Source organism: Canis lupus, chromosome 23 (assembly GCF_003254725.2).
Source record: "Canis lupus dingo isolate Sandy chromosome 23, ASM325472v2, whole genome shotgun sequence".
Lineage (NCBI taxonomy): Eukaryota > Metazoa > Chordata > Mammalia > Carnivora > Canidae > Canis > Canis lupus.
The window spans coordinates 9,852,940-9,873,112 of NC_064265.1; the positions used below are offsets into that span (position 1 = coordinate 9,852,940).

At 42.1% G+C, this 20,173-nt stretch overlaps 2 protein-coding genes across 14 annotated transcripts in view; one reads left to right on the forward strand and one right to left on the reverse strand.

The window, feature by feature from the left end:
- Positions 1-13,277, reverse strand: part of LOC112668725 (collagen alpha-1(XI) chain-like) — a 57,169-nt gene extending 43,892 nt beyond the window's left edge. For 3 of the 13 annotated variants that reach the window (XM_049100132.1, XM_049100134.1, XM_025461209.3), the window contains exons 1-2: positions 12,745-13,277; positions 12,262-12,452 (exon numbers count right to left, since the gene is read on the reverse strand). In XM_049100132.1, coding sequence (XP_048956089.1) covers positions 12,262-12,452; positions 12,745-13,081 — 528 coding nt within the window. In that variant the 5' untranslated portion in view covers positions 13,082-13,277. The other 10 variants (XR_007405359.1, XR_007405360.1, XR_007405361.1 and 7 more) reach the window with 10 other exon arrangements.
- EIF1B (eukaryotic translation initiation factor 1B) lies at positions 13,271-15,698 on the forward strand. The gene is made up of 4 exons (XM_025461218.3): positions 13,271-13,372; positions 14,247-14,410; positions 14,778-14,879; positions 15,300-15,698. The coding sequence occupies exons 1-4, from the start codon at positions 13,342-13,344 to the stop codon at positions 15,342-15,344; spliced, it is 342 nt and encodes a 113-aa protein (XP_025317003.1). The 5' UTR covers positions 13,271-13,341; the 3' UTR covers positions 15,345-15,698.
- Positions 15,699-20,173: the final 4,475 nt, after the last annotated feature.

The window sequence follows — 20,173 nt, forward strand, 5'->3', positions numbered from 1 at the left end:
GTATACCTTCTTGTCTGGTGCTAGATTTATTCTGTCACAAGATATATCTTGGCTGATATCATCAGGGACTTTTTGATGGTAGAGATGCTTAGTTAGCCATTCTGAGCCAACTACTATCCCTTCCTCTTTAAAGATAGTTTAACCTTTTATTTTCATGATTACTTTTAATGACCTGTTATTCAAGTTCCTACTGTAGGTTACGTAGGTTTCTGCAGACATGATTTTACTTTGGCCTATGCAAATATTCATAATAATGAGTTCTGCTATAACAGAATTCTACTATTTTCAGTAGTAAATAAAATAATTAAATCCTTATTTAATAATATTTCAAGCATTTCATTTATATTGTTGCTAAATAAAAAATCAGGCACTCATAATAATAGAGATTCTTTTACTTTTTCTAACTGACTTGGACACGACAGAGTATCCAAAAGGTCTAGAAACATAGTATATTTATTGTATTTTTTCATAATAAAAAATAGATTGGACCTATTTCTGTAAGCTTAGAGGCATTTTATCTGAAATGTTTTCTGGGAGTTGAAAAAACATCCTAAGAGTATATTATCTGAGGGGCACCTGGATGGCTCAGTGGTTGAGCATCTGCCTTCAGCCCAGGGTGTGATCCTGGAGACCCAGGACTGAGTCCCACATTGGGCTCCCTGCATGGAGCCTGCTTCTCCCTCTGCCCATGTCTCTGCCTCTCTCTGTGTCTCTCATGAATAAATAAATAAAATATTTTTTTAAAAAATAGTATATTATCTGAAAATATAATTAATATACTTCTAAAAATGAATTCATCCTTATGTTTCTTGACTTTTCAGACACTCTAATTATTTGTTTGCTCCAGCTCTGTGAATCATTTAGGTATATTTATCCAATTTCTGTATGAGAGAGTTTGCATACAACATGAGACTTGGATCAGAAGCCCCGGATTCAAGGCTCAGCCCAAACACTTACTACAAGTTATGTGAATGTGAACAAGATTCTTAGCCCCTGTTAGCCTCAACTTTCTGCTATGTAAACAAAAGATAATAAGACCTACTTTATTTACCTTCATTTAACAAAATGATATATATAAAAACTCTCTGGTTTGGGTTTTTAGCCAGGATGGTTGTATGCTTAAATCACATTATCAGATTCTTAAGTTTCAAATTGAAATAGATGTATAGTATAAGGAACAAGTCTTGCTTCTGTTTGGGGACCTTAATATTGTCAGATAAACCATTACAAGTCTTGGTTTCTAACTGGAACCAAATTTATTTCTTAAACTAAAATCTGGAAAGGCTGTTATTTATATTTAGTAAAAGGCAACTCATTATCAGGACAAAAATTTACAAGTGACTCAGCCTCTCCACATCACATCTGGCTCCAGTTAAGCTAAAAATCAAGAATATCGCTCACCATAAACAAAAGGAGAGAGTCCAAACAGCTACTTCCCCAAAGCTATCAGATACTGTGAGTGAATTAAAAAAAAAAAAAAAAAAAAAAAACCCTATAGTAACAAAAACATTTTTGGTTTTGGCAGCATTTTACTATTTAAGAGGGGTTTTACATACATTATTTCATTTGATTTTCCTGGCAGGTAAAATTTGGCAAGTATTCTCTTTTTTTAATAATTTACAAATGAAACTGAGAGAGAGATGATATTATATATCTGTGAAGTCATATACCTAGTAGACAGAGGTAGCCCTTGGGCCTTTGGTTATTAATATTAATCTGCTAGAATAGAAGCTCCCATAATGGACCCTCACTAATCAACTATCCAAACCAATCTACACTTTCTTTCTGTAGAACATCCCTTTGCCCTGATGCTGCTGCCCAGTCTGGCCCTGACACACCTTGCCTCTACTTTGTGAAACACGTGCTTAACCAGGAGTCACTTATGTTTGCTCCCAAATTTGAAATTTTACATCTCACTGTAATTATTTAATTCAAATATAATGAAACTGATTAAATGAGTGCAAAAAAAAAGATGGTGGTCACTTCTAAGAGAAATGTATTGGCCACTTTGGAAAAATTAGAGAAAAGTAAATTGCTAAAGAGAATTCTGGTCAAGTAACATGCAAATAAGGCCAACAAATATTGGTAGGAAGTAGTCATAAAAATCTAGACAGATTTTGCATTGATAGCTTCAATAAACTTTTGTTTTGTTTTTTGTTTTGTTTCAATAAACTTTTTAAGGTCTTACTTCAAATACACAAAAATAGGGGTGCCTCAGTGGTGCAGTCAGTTAAGTGTCTGACTGTTTCAACTCATGACCCTGCTCAGGATTGTGAGGTTGAGCTTCACCTTTGGCTCCCCACTCAGCGGGGAGGCTGCTTAAGACTCTCTCCCCTTCTCCCTCTGCCTCTCCTCCCTCCCCCCACATGCATGCTCTCTCTCTAAAATAAATAATAAATCTTAGTATATAAATACACAAAAACAAGACACTGTAACCAATGTAGTATAGGTAGAATTTGTGACACCAGGAAACTACAATCAGTAAAAAAAAAAAAAAAAAAGAAAAGAAAAAAATGTCTTTATAGGCTTTGTCCCTATTTGCCTTTTGCCAAACAGGGAAAGTCTGTCATGCATAATTTCCATAAACATATGTAATCTAGGCATATCCAAGGAGTGTGTCTTCTGAGATTATGGCTTCCTTTTTTCCTTTTAATAAGCTAATTCAAGTCTCATCCCACGTGACTCTGGGCCATCCTAGACCCTACCTCTGATTTCCAAGGATTCTCTGGAGGTCTGCATTCTCCTGATCCTCTCCTGCTTTCGATTCTTACTCTGGTTGAATTCTTTGTCCCCAAAGAATTTTTTGCTCCTCCTCCCTTACTTCACTAAACACTGCTAACACAGGATATGGTATGTAGCACTTTTATGGAAAAATTGGAGAGAATCCAAGAGGCTATATTGTTTCACAGGCTGGGGATCACCTTCCAAGGTCAAGTTTGGGTGTGGCTGCTTCCTCCTGAGACCCCTCCTGCTGTCTTGTCACTCTTCCTCTCCCTATGTTCTGGGCAAGGAAACCACTCGCCAGGGGAAGATGAACCTTTTCTTGGTACCTTATTCTGTGGAGCAATTTAACCCTCCCTCAATCCCCCACCTGTTTCAGCAGAGAGGTCTTTCCCATTACATAGGGGCAACAATAGCCAAGAGCAGCAATGTTGTATATTTTGCCAGTCTGAGAAATATTTTAAATATTTTTTAAAAAGCCCTAGCCCAATATCAAAAGATTATCAAATTACGTATTTTCATAAAATACAAAAACATTGTATGTCTATCACTGCTACAGATCTTTAATGGACCTTTTGATTAGCTACCCTACTAACAACCCAAAATTACCTGGTAAAAGTGTCTATTATACTACAGGTTCCAGGTTTCTCCCCACAAACCATAACATCCCCAGAATCCATGGGTCCTGGTTGGTGGAGAAAGAACACAGCCCAAGAAATTTCTTTTCTAGAACTTAAAGCAAAATATAATATACAACATTGCTGCTGCTCTTGGCTATTGTTGCCCCTATGTAATGGGAAAGACCTCTCTGCTGAAACAGGTGGGGGATTGAGGGAGGGTTAAATTGCTCCACAGAATAAGGTACCAAGAAAAGGTTCATCTTCCCCTGGCGAGTGGTTTCCTTGCCCAGAACATAGGGAGAGCAGACACAGACATAGACAGCAGGAGGGGTCTCAGGAGGAAGCAGCCACACCCAAACTTGACCTTGGAAGGTGATCCCCAGCCTGTGAAACAATATAGCCTCTTGGATTCTCTCCAATTTTTCCATAAAAGTGCTACATACCATATCCTGTGTTAGCAGTGTTTAGTGAAGTAAGGGAGGAGGAGCAAAAAATTCTTTGGGGACAAAGAATTCAACCAGAGTAAGAATCGAAAGCAGGAGAGGATCAGGAGAATGCAGACCTCCAGAGAATCCTTGGAAATCAGAGGTAGGGTCTAGGATGGCCCAGAGTCACGTGGGATGAGACTTGAATTAGCTTATTAAAAGGAGAAAAGGAAGCCATAATCTCAGAAGACACACTCCTTGGATATGCCTAGATTACATATGTTTATGGAAATTATGCATGACAGACTTTCCCTGTTTGGCAAAAGGCAAATACGGACAAAGCCTATTAAGACATTTTTTTTTGTGAATGAAAAATGAATGAAATCAAAGTGTCCAAATATTCTACAAAGCCCTAACTGTGCTAGTTATTTCTAAAAACATGTTGGTAAGGAGAAATTAGAAGTCTGTAGATTTGGCACTTAAAGAGAATATCCTCTTCAGGTACTCACTGTTTGTACCTCAGAGCTTTGAAAAGTGAAGTAATTATTTACTCAGTATAAATTTGTGATAAGTTAATGTTGAAATTCCACTGAGGAGAAAACACAAAACGCCTATGTTCCTTTCATCATCTGTCTGCTTTGATTTTTCATAACTTTAAGTATTTTCTCCCTTCCTTCATTTCTTTGTTCGTTCCAGAATGGTTGTAAGTACCCTTACGAAGACAGGGAGAAAAGCAAACTGGACACTTATAGACAGGTTCATAAGATTAAAAAGAACATCTTTCCAGGAGTAATACAACAGTTTTTGCTTCTAAAACCAGTTAGGCAAGTCTCTGAGGATTCTCATAAATAGATGCTGATACAAAAAAACACAGCTTGACAACATTCTGTAAGACAGATGACAATGAGTGTCATTTGCGGCGTTTCCTCCTGTCTCTCAGCACAGGCTGATGACATCACCCCAAAACACAATTCAGCAAGACCAGTTCTCGAGAGGGTGAGAAGGGGTAGGAACAAACTGAAATAAAACACATTTTCAGTTCCTCTGCTGACCTGATTTGATCCAGGGTTGGGCTCTGGAAAATCTAGAACACCTCCCTCCACCATGTTTCAATCAAAATACTGACAAAAATTGGGCAGCAATGAACACACAGCCGGGAAAATGAACACTGTGAGCTCAAATGCCTAATTTTAAAAGTGGATAGTGACTAAATCAAGGAAGACCTTGTTGCCAGTGGGACATCTGCCTTTCAGCTGCTTGTTCATGCAATGGTCTAAGAGGTGCAAAGGGAGGAGCAGGTGCATGGAGGCTGGGCAGTACCTATTTGCCAAGCACCACGAAAGCATTTTAATAATTTAGCAGCATGTATGGATGCAGTTATGGACATCAGCTGGAGGTCAACCCTCCAATATATATAACCAAATTATAAAAAACAAAGAATGTTTATTGATTTAAGACTTTTTAAACTTGAACTTTAGGAACTCTACTTCCAGTTTCATGGTGAGAGTCCAGGTGTATAGTTTACAAAGCAGATAATAAACAAGGCTAAATTCGATCAACTCTCATTTAAAACTCCCATAGGCCATTGTCGGTCACTGTTGTTTATTGCAAAGATGTGATGAGCCCAAGACAGTTGCTGGACATCTACCCTGCCAGTGGCCTCTGAAGTGTGAGGAGACACAATCTACTGTCAGTTTACTTCTAGCATGTCCTCCTACAACCCACATTGTAGCAGGCACAATTCTGCTGGATCACTTAGCATAGAAGGTATAATCCATGCCACAGACAGCACTGACACGGGGCACTAGGAAAGTGTGTGCCTAGCTTCCTTAAGTCCTGGGGTTTCCATTCACACAGCAGCACTCTTCAAAAGATTGGGTTCCACTTCATTTCACTGGAAACCCAAAATAGCACAGGCTTAAACATGTGTCAAGTAAGAAGATCAGAGATGGGAAGTCCATAGCCCCAGGCTCCCTCTATCATTCTACGCCACTTCTGCAGCACATCCAAATGGCGAGGTCACCTCATTGTCCAAGATGGCTGTTGTGCTTCCAGCATCCTGTCTCCATTCTAGGGAGCAGGAAGGAAGAAAAAAGGAGAGCAAATGGACACTTTTCTGAACTGAGTCTTCTTCCTTTAAGTGATTTTTTGGAGAGCCCACTCAACATTTCTGCCTATGTTGCTTTGGTCACATCTAGCAAGGAAGGCTGAAATGTAGTATATTCTTTTAGCTGAGCACATTGCAACCCAGAATAAAACTGGAACTCTGTTTCACTAAGAAAGAAGGGTTCAATGGAGCTTAAGTAGCAATTTGCAATCTCTGCCACAAATCCCAGTGCACAGAACAGCTAAACAAGACAGAATGGCAACTGCTGATGTATTATATATGCTGGACTAACCCAAGTCAGAAGAGGAGCCAAAAATTCTGTACCACCAAATGCTCTCTTGAGCCAAAAGGTTCAATTTAACTTTTTAATACAAAACACATGTTCCTTCTTTCGTGACTCTACCCTCTCACTTGGCACTAACTCTTTCCCAAAATGTCCTCTAAGGTGGAACAATCCAGGTCACATTTGGCTCCACCTCCTTTTTTAATATTTTAACTCATTGATTGTTTTTTTCCATCATAATTTCATTCACCTGACCCCACTGCTTGGGCAATTGGAAGTGAAGTATCTACAGATCAGCCTTGACTGATTTTTTTTTTTTACACTTGATCTTAGCCAAAAGGCTGAGAAGTGATTTTTTTTAAGATAAGCTGTCAGTGTAGATTTTTTTTTTTAAGATAGAAATCTGAATTTTCATGTGAAATGTGACAGCTAATTTACCTTTTTAAAAACAATGGGTGAGCCTCTATCTGACCAAGTCCTAAATTCTACTTGCGTAAGTGTCCACTGTGTATTGGATTTCCTCACTTTTATTATCATATGGATGCAATCATTTCCACAGAGCATCCTGCCTGCCTTTTCCTCCCTGTCCTTCCTCCATTCCTCCCTCCTCCTTCCATGTATGTTTGCCTATCTTTACCAAAGTAACTGATTTTCTTCCCCCTGACCTATATTTCTTTTCTGAAATACTCCTCTGACCAATACTTCCCTCTCGACATCTAGTTTTGATAGCCAACTATAGATCCTCTTCCAAAATCAGTCCTACATTTTAAAATCTATTGCATTTCCTCCCGTCTACCCCTTGACTCTCAGGAAGCTCGAGCTAAAGAAAATGCATTTAAAAAGGCATCTATAATGCCTTCTCTAAATCTCTGGCAAGAGGCTGCAAACCAAGGCCACCAGCATTTAGTCAGTCAGGCGATGTTCTGGACAACTGATAATGGCAATAGCAATGGGCATTCAGCATCCATGTTAAAGGGACAGTAAGATATAATAGGCATTGTGACAAATTGAAAAACTGTCCCTCAGCTAAGGTAGAACAATTGCTACCAGTGTTTCTGAATTTTGTTTGTAAAGATAAGCTAAAAATTCATATATTCTTTAAAAAATCTCTTAAAAAAATAAAAATATATTTATTCTCTTATTTATTTATTCATGAGAGACACAGAGAGAGAGGCAGAGACATAGTCAGAGAGAGAAGCAGGCTCCTGATGCAGGACTCGATCCCAGGAACCTGGGAACACAGCCTGAGACAAAAGCAGACACTCATCCACTAAGCCACCCATGCACTCAAGAATAAGTATATGTTATAAAAAAATATGACATGAATTCACTTTTTCAAAAATAATCAGTAGGAAAAAAAAATAATCAGTAGGCTTGTAGTTTCAACCTTTGACTTCCAGCACATACTGAATTACTCCCTAATTGATTCAAATATAGGTCTCTTGTCACAGCACCTGGCAGGGTACGAAAGCATGCTGGAGGCACTCAATAAAGGCTGACTGATAAATGCTCACCTGGGTCAACGGACTCACTTGTACTCTTTGCGGAGGGAGGAAGTTCAGGACTGTTTCAGAAGCTGGATAACGTTACGGAACTGAGAAATATGACTTTGGTTATGATGAAGGGGAGAGCCAATGCTTTTTTATTTCCAATCAATTAGAACACTATGGCTTTATACCTAATTTGTTATCAATGAAAACCCCAGCATTATGAAAACTTAGCTTTGGTGTATACTTTTTTATTTGAGAGAGAGAACAAGCAGTGGGGAGGGGCAAAGGGAGAGAGAGAGGAAGAAGCAGACTCCCTGATGAGCAGGAAGCCCGATATAGGGCTCAATTGCAGGACCCCAGGATCATGACCTGAGCCGAAGGCAGATGCTCAACTGACTGAGCCGCCCAGGGCTCCCCTTTAGTGACTTCTATTTTTGTGAGTTATTCTAAGTCATTTATCAGCAACCACTGAAACTACTTCACCAGTCCCACGTTTTGCATGTTTTCAATTGGCCAGATTTGCTTATTCTTTCCCTGTAAAAATACTAATAAACATAGTATGGCTCAAACTGTATGCTTAACCTCCATAAAGGAGTAAGGATATAGGAGTAAGGACATGGAATTTGGAGGCAGACAAACCTGGGTTCAAATCCCAACTATGGCACTTACTACGTGTTCTTGAAGAAGTAATAAGCTTATTTTTTTGTGAAAGTGATAAACTTCAAGTCTCATTTTCGTCATCTGTAAAATAGGATAATAAAACCCATTTCACATTATGAAGAGTAAAAAAGAATGCAAAGTGCTTAGCATATTTCCGGCCCACAGTGAAAGATTACAAAATATTACTAGCAAGTTTCTTTGCTCACTCAGTGCATGCTTCAGTTCAGAATGTTTCCTCTTTTTAGCTATAAGTCAACTCATGTTTACCAAATATTGATAGTATATTTAATGCCCTACACAGTATTTGGACATACTATGAAAATTGCAAGGTCTCAAGTATAAAAGTGGATAGGTGGGCAAACTAATTGAACAGAAATTCAGTTGACCTGATTTATAGGTTAATTTCTCTGCCCAAAATTTCCACTATAAAACAGCACTTCTAGAAATACACATTTCTAAAAGTCTTCTGAAGTATCAGTTTTTAGTACTGTAAGAAATTTACACTGTTGATGGATAAAAAATTTGCACACTCATGTTTATACCACTGTAGGACATCCATAAGGCAAGGTCACTGCACTGTTCAAGCGTCAGACATTCATAGCAAAAGGTTTAACCTCAGGATGGATGCCAAGGAGAAGCTAATTCATTGATTCAAAATACATGTACTGAACTTCTGCTGTCCACCAAGATGAATCTACTGAATTTACTCCCTACCTAAAATAACCAAAACACAGGACACAGTATAACCAACAACAGTTTTTCAAGAAACTCTGTGTCAAAGAATAGTGATCCCTAAAAGATGGAAAACAAATGAGGTGAGCCCTGCGACTGCCCCAGCTCACTGCCTTGAAAGTTTTAAGGAAAACAAAGGCAGAGCCCAGCTGACTCCCTAAGTTAAGCAGAAAAAGAGCCCAAGGCAGCTAGAGTCCATTGACAGAGTCCTAGAAAGAGCTTCAGAGAGACGGGAAACTCTAAAGAGTTCTTGGGCCATCCCCCAGTATTTAGCACAATACTGATCAGTACATAAATGTAAGGAAACCACCCAAAAGGTTAGGGGAACAATGTGCAAGACCCACACAGGGCTAGGGATAGTGCCTGTATATATCCCTTCTACTTCTCTGGTTGAACACATGCACATATATGGAAAGGAATTTGTTACAAGGAATTGGCTTATGTAATTTCGAGGGATTGTTAAGCAGCTTCTGTAGGACTGTACCTCTGCATCCAATGCCGAGTCCAGCAGGAAGGTAAGAGAAACAAGATCCATGCAAGCTGGAATCCTATGTACATAAGCTAGAAATGCAAGGATGGACAGAAATTCATGCTCTTTCTTGTTGACTCTAAGCTTGGTGCAAGAGTATACTGCAGAGGCAGAACCTTGTGTCCCACCTAGCTTGGGGTTAGGTGTATCAGTTTGAGTCCTTTGAGAAGCAGACACTGAGATGGGTTTAGAGTTGGATGAGATTTATTGGTGGAACATTTGTGAGGGAAAGAGGAAGGAGCCAGAGGAGATGACCCTGTGAAGGACAGACAGAGGAGGGGGTAAATAAGAAGAGTCTTAGATCTCAGTCTAAGGCTAGGAAAGTTCAGCCAGGCCCATGGAGAGTCATGGTGAAAGTTGCCCATCAGCAGAGTCCCTCATCTAGAGAACAGGCCTGTGCTGGGATCCCTGTCACATGCAGTCACTGGCTGGGAGCAGATGGCGGGAAGTGTGGCCTCAACAGGACCCAAGACTGAATTCACAGGGCAGTGGCTAGGGCTGTTGATCAATTATGCTCACTGAAGCAGGAAACCTGAGTGGCCCATTATCACGCACCTGCCACAGTAGGACAGATGAGGACCCAAGATTCTAACCAGAGAGCACATTTTCATACCTAGCAGATACAAAGAACAGCTGCATAAAACCCACCATTGTCTTCACGGGAGGCAAACTGCTGGGGGTGCTGTCCACTACATCACAGTGTCCCCTTTATGAGGGCCCAAGAAAAACATCTCCTGCAGCTCAGGGCCAGGCAAAGTCATTCCTCCGGCACAACTGGTATGTTTTTATCCTGTAGATATATACGAATTTTCCTGATAGTTTTCTCTTTTTCTTAACCATTAGGAAGTTAAGATCCCAACCTGGGGTCTAACTCTAGCTTTGGGGATTTTTTCAACTCTTCTACGTTTTTTCTATTCTTTCCTGATTCTCTTACTACTACTCTTCCCTCCACGTGATCTATACTCCTCCCTGACACAAGGCGGGAAATAATCACCTCAACTATCTAGTACCTACTAGAACTAGAGACTAGATTTTAAATGTTTCACTTTATTCCTTTTATAACTTTCCTGATAGGTCAATCCTTTTACTTTCAGCCAACCCTGTCTATTAGAAACAGTGAAGGGCCCACATGTAACTTTAATTTTTCTAGTAGCCACACTTTAAAAAGTAAAAAGAAACAGATAAAATTGAAACAATTTAAATCTTTGAAAGGCCAGTGTGTACTTTATACAAAGAACATGTATTAATTTGGACCAGCCACACTGCAAGAGCTCAGTGGCCACATGTGGCAAGTGGTTCCCGTACTGGACAGTGTAAACCTAAAAACAAAGCTACCAAAGAATTTTTAATATAACAATCACAATTGTATCTAACCTACATAGTTGGCTTTTATTGAAGATTTCCGAGGCCCTGGGGGGTTTCTGATGCAACACTAGGGGGTAGAAGGGAGTTCTCCCAGGGGAAATGACCACGAAATCCCTAAATTACCGGATTGTGTTTTTTTGACTCCTTTTGTGTATCTTTGTTATCTTAGTCTTCACTGGGCCACCCCTGTCTTCTTCAGAGAACCAATGTAATATAAAATGGTATGGATATCTAATATGAAAGAAAGCAGAAACATATATGCAATTGTTTATAATTGTCTATACTTCATTTAGAGTAGTATTAAAAATTAAAGCGTGCTTATAGAGCTGTAAGATCAAAGAACAGAAACCACTGTAGCTGTGATTAACAAACAGACAACAAAAAAGAATCTTAGAATCAGCTCTAACATACCTAAGTCTGGATTTTAAAAAGTATTATTTATTTACATCAAGATTAGAAGACTAAAAATGTAGTAAGATTCCTGAGAGTTATGAATTGAGTTTTTTAAGGCAAATCATTTAACCTATGAGATCCTCCATTTCTACATCTCAATAGAGTTCTAACTGCATCACAGAATGGCTATGAAGATCAATAATACTGTGTGTAAGTCTAACAGGCAAATAGTAAGCACTCAGTAAAAACATTGTTAATCGCAAAAGATAATTAAGTACAGGTATTCTTAATTTGGGGCCTACAGATTCCTGGTCCATAGATAAAACTGCCCTGTTGGAGAGAATCCCAAAAATTGCACGGGGGGTAAAAAGATTACATCAACATTTTCACTAACCTCTAAGCAAAACTTAGCATTTCCCCATTATGAATACTGGCAACACCACAGCAGTATTAGAAGAATCTGCCACTTGGCATTAATAGCACAGTCATTTTCATATTACATTTCTAATGTCAGATCTATCTCTATCTTTCATCACCTTTTAGAAATTCTAGTACTTGTTAGACCTGTTACTAGATCTTGTTAATTCATGCATTAGCAAAGACACAATACTGTTTTATCAACGTATTGTCTTTAATTTCAGTATGAACAGTTTGCTTTGTAATCCTCCGTGTTTTATTTTAAGCACTTAAAGCACTATTCTGAGAAGGGGTCCATAGGCTTCGCAAGGGGTCCATAGGCCATGACACGAAAAAAAAAAAAGGTTAAGAATGCCTAAATTTTAGTCTCTCTCCTTCCTTCCAGAAAGTCAACCAAGTTTGATAATCGAGTGCCTGCCTGGGTGAGCAGGTTTGTTTTCTGTGTGTAGCTGGCTTGAACAGACACGTGACAGCCCTGGTTCCCGACTCCGTACCCAGGAACCTGTCTGCCGAGCTCACCTCCCATTTCCGTGGGGCGCCGATCCTACCGAAGGTTCGGGTCCAGCAGACAGGCTGGTCTCCCGCTGTGCCCCGAGGACACCTACTGGCCCCCGCGGGAGGTCGGGGCCCGGGCGAAGCCCCCAGACCAGGAGCGGCCGCATCTGCCGGCAGCTTGTTAGATTCGCCAAGTCCCGGGTCACGCCGCAGACCTGAAACAGAAACTCTGAGGTCCACGGATCGGTGTTTTATCAAACCCTCCGGGAGATGCGCGCGGGACCCCGAGAACCGCGGCGCCAGGGGGTCAGGCCGAGGGCAGCCCTGCCCGGGGCGGGGGCGGGGGCGGGGGGCTCCCTCGCCTCCCACCTCCACGGGGACCAGGGGCCGGGGTGAGGCTGGGGGGACGGTACTGCGATAGCGATACAGGGCTGCTGAGAGGCGGCTGACGAGTCGAAAGCCAGGGCTGCGGTGCTTGTTTTGCATTTGCCCTCCGATTTCACTTACGGTACCCCAAGCCTCGACGGCGACTAAGAACGTCCCCCTCCGCCGAGCCCTCGGCGCCGCCGCTACACGGCGAGAGGAGGAGAGCGAGGGGAGCGCGCAGCCCCCGCAAACCTGCGGACTCGGCCCCGACAGCCCCGCAGCCCCCTGAACCCTTCCAGTTCTGGCTGCCCGCGCCGGAGGGCGTGCTCCCTGCCGGGAATTGCGGTCCCGAAAGCCCGCCCGCCCCAGGTTGGACGGGCTCGGCCGCCTCCACAAAACTACAAGTCCCAGGATGCCTGGCGCGGGTGGGTCGCGAGGGAGGGGCGGCGGGCGCGGCTAAATAGCCTCCATCGGCCATTTTGTGGGAGAAGCCACAGCGCCGCCTCTTCTCTCGCGTCTTTGCCTCCGTGGCCGCCGCCTCTTCCTCCGCCTCCTCCTTCGCCTCTTCCTGCCTCCTCCCGGCTTCCGCCGCCGCCGCCGCTGCAGCCGAATCCCAACCCCGGGGCGAAGCGTCTCCGTATTTATTTACGTTTCCTCGCCACTGCAGCCTCCAGACACGGTGATCCGGGCGGGCCCCGCAGGAATTTTATCCCCTCACCGGCCTCACACTAGTATCGCATGTCCACTATCCAGAACCTCCAATCTTTCGGTAAGCTCCGGCCGCCGCCGCCCCTGCCCCCCGCGCGCCCCCCGCCGCCCTCCCGCACCCCGAGTGGGGCTTTGTCTCGGCGCCCAGAAAATGGCGACTGGGCCCCTGGCGACCCCCTCCCCGAGGACGGCCGCGGCGCCCCCCGCCCCCCCCCCCCCCCCCGCGGCGCCCCCCGCCCGGGCCTCCCCCGGCTGCCGCGAGCCCGCCCGGCCGCTCCGGGGCCTGCCCTTCCGCCGGGACGGGATGCGGGGCCGGGGACCCGCGTCCGCGGGCGGTCCGGGCGGGTTCGCAGCAGCTCCTGCGGGCATTTGGTGAAAAGCGGCTCCGGGCCTCTGATCTGTCACAGGGCTGCGGTCCCGCTTCTCTGTTTGCGTAGTAATTTGTAAGATGACGCCTCCCGACAGATAGGTCTATGTGCGTCGGTGTAGATAGAGGCATCTTTTTCCTTTTTTTTTTTTTTTTTTTTTTTACTTTTTCAGGGCACCGTTAGGGTGAAACGATTGGGGTGGACACGTTTGAATGTTTCTGCTGTCATCAGAATGTAATCGAGATGACGCACGTTTTTATAGTAGCTGTAAAATCACGGCTTTTAAAACCGCTTTTCTCTCATTAGAGGACTTGGTTCAATGATAACCTCTACCTATAACGACGTTTTCTATTCAAATGTCCCCACGGACGTAGCTGTTTAAATTTTTGCCTCTTTGGGTGGTTTTGTTAATACCCCACCTCCGTTTCCCCCTCCCATCCCCACCCGCAAAAAAAAAAAAGCACTAGAACCTTCTTTGCTGTCTAGATTGTAGTGTGCCCTACACTTGGAGATAACTCACTAAAAGGTGTTTTTCTGCTTTGGAATTTTTTTTGTATCCTTTTGCAGACCCCTTTGCTGATGCAACTAAGGGTGACGACTTACTCCCGGCAGGGACTGAGGATTACATTCATATAAGAATCCAGCAACGGAACGGCAGAAAGACACTGACTACTGTCCAGGGCATTGCAGATGATTATGACAAAAAGAAACTTGTGAAAGCTTTCAAAAAGGTAAAGGTGTTGGGAAGGAAAGATTAAACTATAGTTATTGATGCACTCCTGAATAGGACACCTTTGCTTGAGTAGGTGGAAATGACTGGACCTAAGAAAGCTGTCTTCATTCTCTTAACACCCAGATATTGGTGCTGTCCCCCATTTTAAAATAATATTCAGTTCTTGATATTCCAAGTAAAATCATTTCCTTTATGTTTCCTGCTGATTCATTTGCAACTTGATTTGGGAGTTGTTGGGGATTACAGATGACAAAACCTGTTTCTTAAACGTGATCAGGTCTACTGAAATAGTCAATATTGGTCTTAGGGTGAAAATAAAACCTCATTGTATCTGACTCGGTTATGTTAAATGTATACTTCTCCAGAAATTTGCCTGTAATGGTACTGTGATTGAACATCCTGAATACGGAGAGGTTATTCAGCTTCAAGGTGACCAAAGAAAAAACATTTGCCAGTTTCTTTTGGAGGTGAGTGATTGGGTACTTTATGTACAACCTTGAAATTGCTTCCAAAATTGTATTCAAGGGCAACATGAATTATTTCCTACTTAGTTAAAAAAAAAAATCATATATGAATGAAGTAGATTGGTTCATTGAGAGAGAAATAGAAAGTTGGTACTTATTTTGAAGGCATTAGAACTTTTACTCAGTTTATGTTGCCATGCAAATGACCTGATCATTCCCGTATCTACATAGCCAGTTGAGTTTTGGGGCATGTCAGGGTATTTAAGTGTGTGTGGAACTGTTTATTGTTAACAGTTACCACCACAAGTAACAGTGTTGCACTAGACTATTAACAATGATTCTTTTTATAATCAGTGCTCCCTGTTCTCTTAGGAGTGAAATCATGCATTTCTCAGAGTGATTCTGTTAAATTTTGTTTTGCAGGTTGGCATTGTCAAAGAGGAACAGCTTAAGGTTCATGGATTCTAAAATGAACCTAAATGCGTGGAGAATTTCTTGAATAATTTTGTTCTCTAAACCCAGTTTGGCTGCCTTGTGAAATGATTCTCTGCAGTAAACGGACTTTTCATGTATTTAATCATTCAAACTCCCATTCACATCTGCATGATTACAGAAAACATGGGGTATGTAGGCTAGTAACACATAAGAAAATTGCAGTAAGATGGTAATGAGACCCCGTATTCATCTTAACATGTTTCCAATGGAAAATATTTTGTTTTGAGTGTTTATTTGTTCGGTTTATTATTTTTCACTTGATTAAATGTTTTTTTGTTGTATTAAACCATGTATGTTGCAGCTTAACAATAAAGAAACATCTATGAATCCTTTTGTGAGCAGTTAGGCTCCCAAATCTAAGCAAGTAAATATACATATTTTGCCTTTCATAATTGGAGTTCTTGTTCTGCAAGTATTCTAATTCGTTTTTAGTGGCTGTTAAACCCAAAGCTGGAGGGGGACCTTTGTTATATAACTTGCATTCTTCTTTTACTGACTTAAAGATAAGAATAAGAATAGCCAGAGCCAAGATTTATCAGAATGTAGTGTTAAACTTTAAAGAGAATATAAAGTACAGTTTAAATTCTTAAGTATTGTTGCATAGAATTTTTTTATGTGTTTTTATTGATGATGTTACTGGGTTGCCAACATAAATCTGTCCTAATAACCAGATTAAATACAGTAGGCTCCTGACAAAAAATAAATTTAGTCACAGGCACTGTCCTGCAAGTGTTGGTGGGTGGGATCACTGTCTTACAAATGAAAGGTGGAAGTGCAGAAATGAATTTACCTAGGGTGCCAGGAAGTGACTGAATTAGGGTCCCAGCTCAGCGCTTCCAGGCCAGAAAAGCCATGTTCTTTCACTACATCATGGTTTTGGTTTGTGTTTCACCAAAGGAGAGCCACAGGTGACAGTGCTTGGGCATTGGGGCAGCTCTTACAAGATTTCTGCAATTCATCTTCTTGAGTTCCACACTTCTGCTTTTTATTGACTAGTAATAATTTGCTCCGTTATATAAGCTGTGTCATCAAATCCAGTTTGCCAAGACAAAGAAATGCATCCACAAGTGCCTACTCCAGTTTAATGCAGTGGAATTATGGTGATGTGAAAAATGTCTCACTTGGACCACTACGTTTTATACCAGCTGAACTCTTGCCCCTATTTTGATGATAACTGCTTTTGTAAAAGCAAAATCGGCCTCCATAGTTTAGCTCTTAAAGACACTAAAGTAATAGGTTTTGTTACTTTAGTACTACCCTATGCTACTCCAAGAAAGACTGGGACTCTTACGGGAGTATGTCAGAATGGAGTGCTAAAGTTGGGAGGTTCATTGCTAAAAACAATGTAATTGGACCAAGAAGATCAAGCAGTTTAGGAGCATTTTCCAATTTAACCTGAGAAGTCCTCGTTTTTCTGCAGGTAATCATTTTGTAATGATTACGCTTTTAGTTGAGAGGTGCTATGGAAATAGTTTGCAAAAATGATAAAGCAGAAACCCAAGTTAACATTGTTAGGTACACTCAGAGGTTACCTCCTCACAGTGTTTTAAAATAGAGTCAAACTAGTGCCCAGGAAAGCACTGACCGTTAAAACTGAAGGTGGAGGGAAGAGAGAAACCTTGTAAGAAAAAGGCCCCTCATCTTAGCACAGTGGCACAGGCCACTTCCACTAGATGAATCAAAAGCCCTGAGCAAAATTATTTCTTTGCGGTGTACTTGTCTTGATCTCCCCAGCCTGTGAGCCCCAGACACCAGATTGGCCTTCTCACCTATAGAGAGGGGAGTCTCTAACCTTAGAGCAAGAACAGATCATGTACCCTTCTTGTGTTTGCAATGCCATGGAAATACAGGACATAATTAAGATCTATAGGTTTCTTGCGACTTTACTGAAACTTTATCAAAGGATGAACTTAAGATAAATATCACCCCGTGGAAAAGCTCTCTTTGGCAGGCTTGGGAATACTAAGAGCATGGGAGCAGGGCTAACTGCTCTTGTCTGCTTTGGGCAAAAGGGACTAGGCAGCATTGTATAGCTGAGGAGGGAAAATAGATTGTTTTAACAAATGAGCAAAAGTAGCCACGGGGCATACCTCCTTTCCCATGTGGGAATATTTAGATCAGTTTCATGGTCTGTACTTTAAGGATGCAAGGTGAAAAACAGTGATAGAGGACAAGTAAATCTGTCCCTGACCCTCTAGACTTGGCAGAGATCTTGGCGAAGCCGTTAGGAAATGAACCTTTCGTTGAGGCACAGTTTGGAGTAAATTTCTGCCAACATTGATGTCCTCTGCCCTTCGATCTTCAACCTGCTGAAGCAAAAGAAAGCCTGGGGAAGCAGCCTGCTGTATGTACTTAGGAATTCAACAGTAGCTGTTCAAAACCATCCTAGAAACAGGGTGGCTCTAATATGGAAGGAACGGTTCTAGTCCCAATCAGATGGCAGTTGATGAAAATAACTTCAATACGGAATGCAAACAGACTTCCATATGCCACTTGTCACCGGCTGGGCTCCAGCTAAAGCAATGAGTAGTTACAGCTCACTAAAACTCAACCTCATTGGATTGCCCACAACCTCATTAGATTGTTCCAGTGGGCCTCTTGAGGATTCCCCTTACCAAGCCAGAATTCCTAGTGGGGAGGAAACGAGGGAGACCTGGCTCTGCTGTAGCTAAAACCAAGGGAATCCTCATTTGCTATGGATTGCAACCAGCTGCCTTTCTTGACAGGAAGGTGCTAGCCAGGCCACATGGTGCTTGTCTGGGATCAAGGGGTCGAGTGAATGAGCTAGAATTAAGCAGGAACAAGACCATGTAAGGGACCCTCTGTTGACAGCTCCTTTTGCATGGCTATCCTGACATTTAACTCCGTTTTATCTGAATAATGGAAACTTGGAAAAAGAAACGCCGTTAATCAGAGGGATGGCTGTATCATTTCACTCCTGGATAATTCTTCAGAGTGAAATTAGTGCCAGAAAGAGGAGGGAACTTCAAACTCTGGACAATCCTAATCCAGGCATTTTTGTGTTCGATGACATGTGGCCCGTGGGGAGTTTCTGACCTATACAGAGAACGGAAATGGCCATTTAAACCCAGTCTTGGCTGGGAGGGTACCCATGTGGGTCAGGTAGCTTACCTATTAGCTCATCTGTCTGATTTCGAACCTAGCAGGGGAAGCTGTAGATCTGCCATGGGATTGTAGCTCTGTTTCCAATGAATTGGGGGCATGATTGAAATTACAGTTGGTGCCTTAATCTCAAACGAAAGAATAAGCGACAGACTTTTTTTCATGCAAAAAGCAATTACAGGGATAAGTACCATTCATTGATTCAAAGTACAAAGGGGACTAAAGTTCAAAGCCAAAATCCGCCAAGGGGAATCTAAGTGATCTCAGCCCCCAAATTGGGCTTCAAGCTGAAGCTCTCTGCTCCAGCCTGGAGGGTTTTGAAGGGCCTCTGAGCTTACAGACCAGTCAAAAAGGAAGCTAGCTATATAACCTGCGGGTTTGTCTCTGTGTCCTTCATCCATTCTTGCCAGGACCTCAGGCCCACCTCCTGATCCTTTGGGCAAGGGACAGCATACAGCAGGGCAGTGGAGATAGAATCAGAATGTACTTTAATCCATGTAAACCATGACAAATTCTGCATAGGAGATATCATTAAGGATTTGGAGAGAAGTATTATTTTTTGAATTAGTGAAAAAGCCCACCTGCTCCTTGGTCGTGACTTGAGTGCACTCTGGGCAGTTTATTGCCATTGACTTGTAAAAAACATAGGAAACTAGCCCGACATTCAGATTGGATTACAGGACCCACTAGTGACCTACTTAGTAGACCAGGATTGTTAAAATAACACAACATGGAGTGACCGGGGAATCGGTATATTAAAAATATAGGGAATTAAAGGGGTGCAGGATGGGGAGTGATTAGGGCAAGTGTGTAGTGCTTTAACACCCCCTTGTGGCCACTTAAAAACCTTGCTCACTCCTGACAGTTCACAGTAAATTCCTGAGGTTTCAGTTTTTTGGGGGCATCATTAAAGCACTAGATGACAAGTTTGATTTTGTCATCCCTCAAATGGTAGGCAGAAACTGATCCAGCCAATCCTTTATCATTGCAATCCATAAAAAAACTATTTCAATTTGCTTTTACATGAGAGAAACAAGAAAATGCTTCTGCAGTCTTGCCCAGGGAATATATAAAGCCACCACCCCCACTGTCTACTGCAATGTTATTAGAAGGAATTTAACTCAAATGTAAACAGACACATCTGTTTATGGCCTCCAGAGAATGGGTGATTAAACTAGAAAGAATTAAGGCTCCTCCTAAATCGTCACCTGTTGAGGAACACAATCTGGGGTTTTATACATATATACACACACAGAAGCCAAATTTATAGTGCTTTTTATTTAAACCTCTGTCACAGGTTACTGTGTATTTTTTGGCTACTAAGGGCATAGCCACATAGAGTGTCACCTGAAGATTGGCGATTTTTATCTGGGAAGACTAGTGACTGGATTCCCTAGAAGCTCGTAAGGCCACAATAGGCGATGCCATTCCATTAGAGCTGATGAATCCAGAACAGGACTCACTTGGAGAGCCTCACCTTCACAAGTAGGGGAGGACTAATGAGAGCTCGGGGCAACCTGGAAATTGTACTGTAGGGATTTGATTCTACATGGTCAGCGTCAGCCTCATGAGGTGGGCCCCTGACCAGGGGATCCCTGCACAGGGAAGGTATTGCCAGAAAATGTACTATCCAACAGATCCTTTGAAACGTTCCACATTTTTACCAAGCGTTGCCCCTC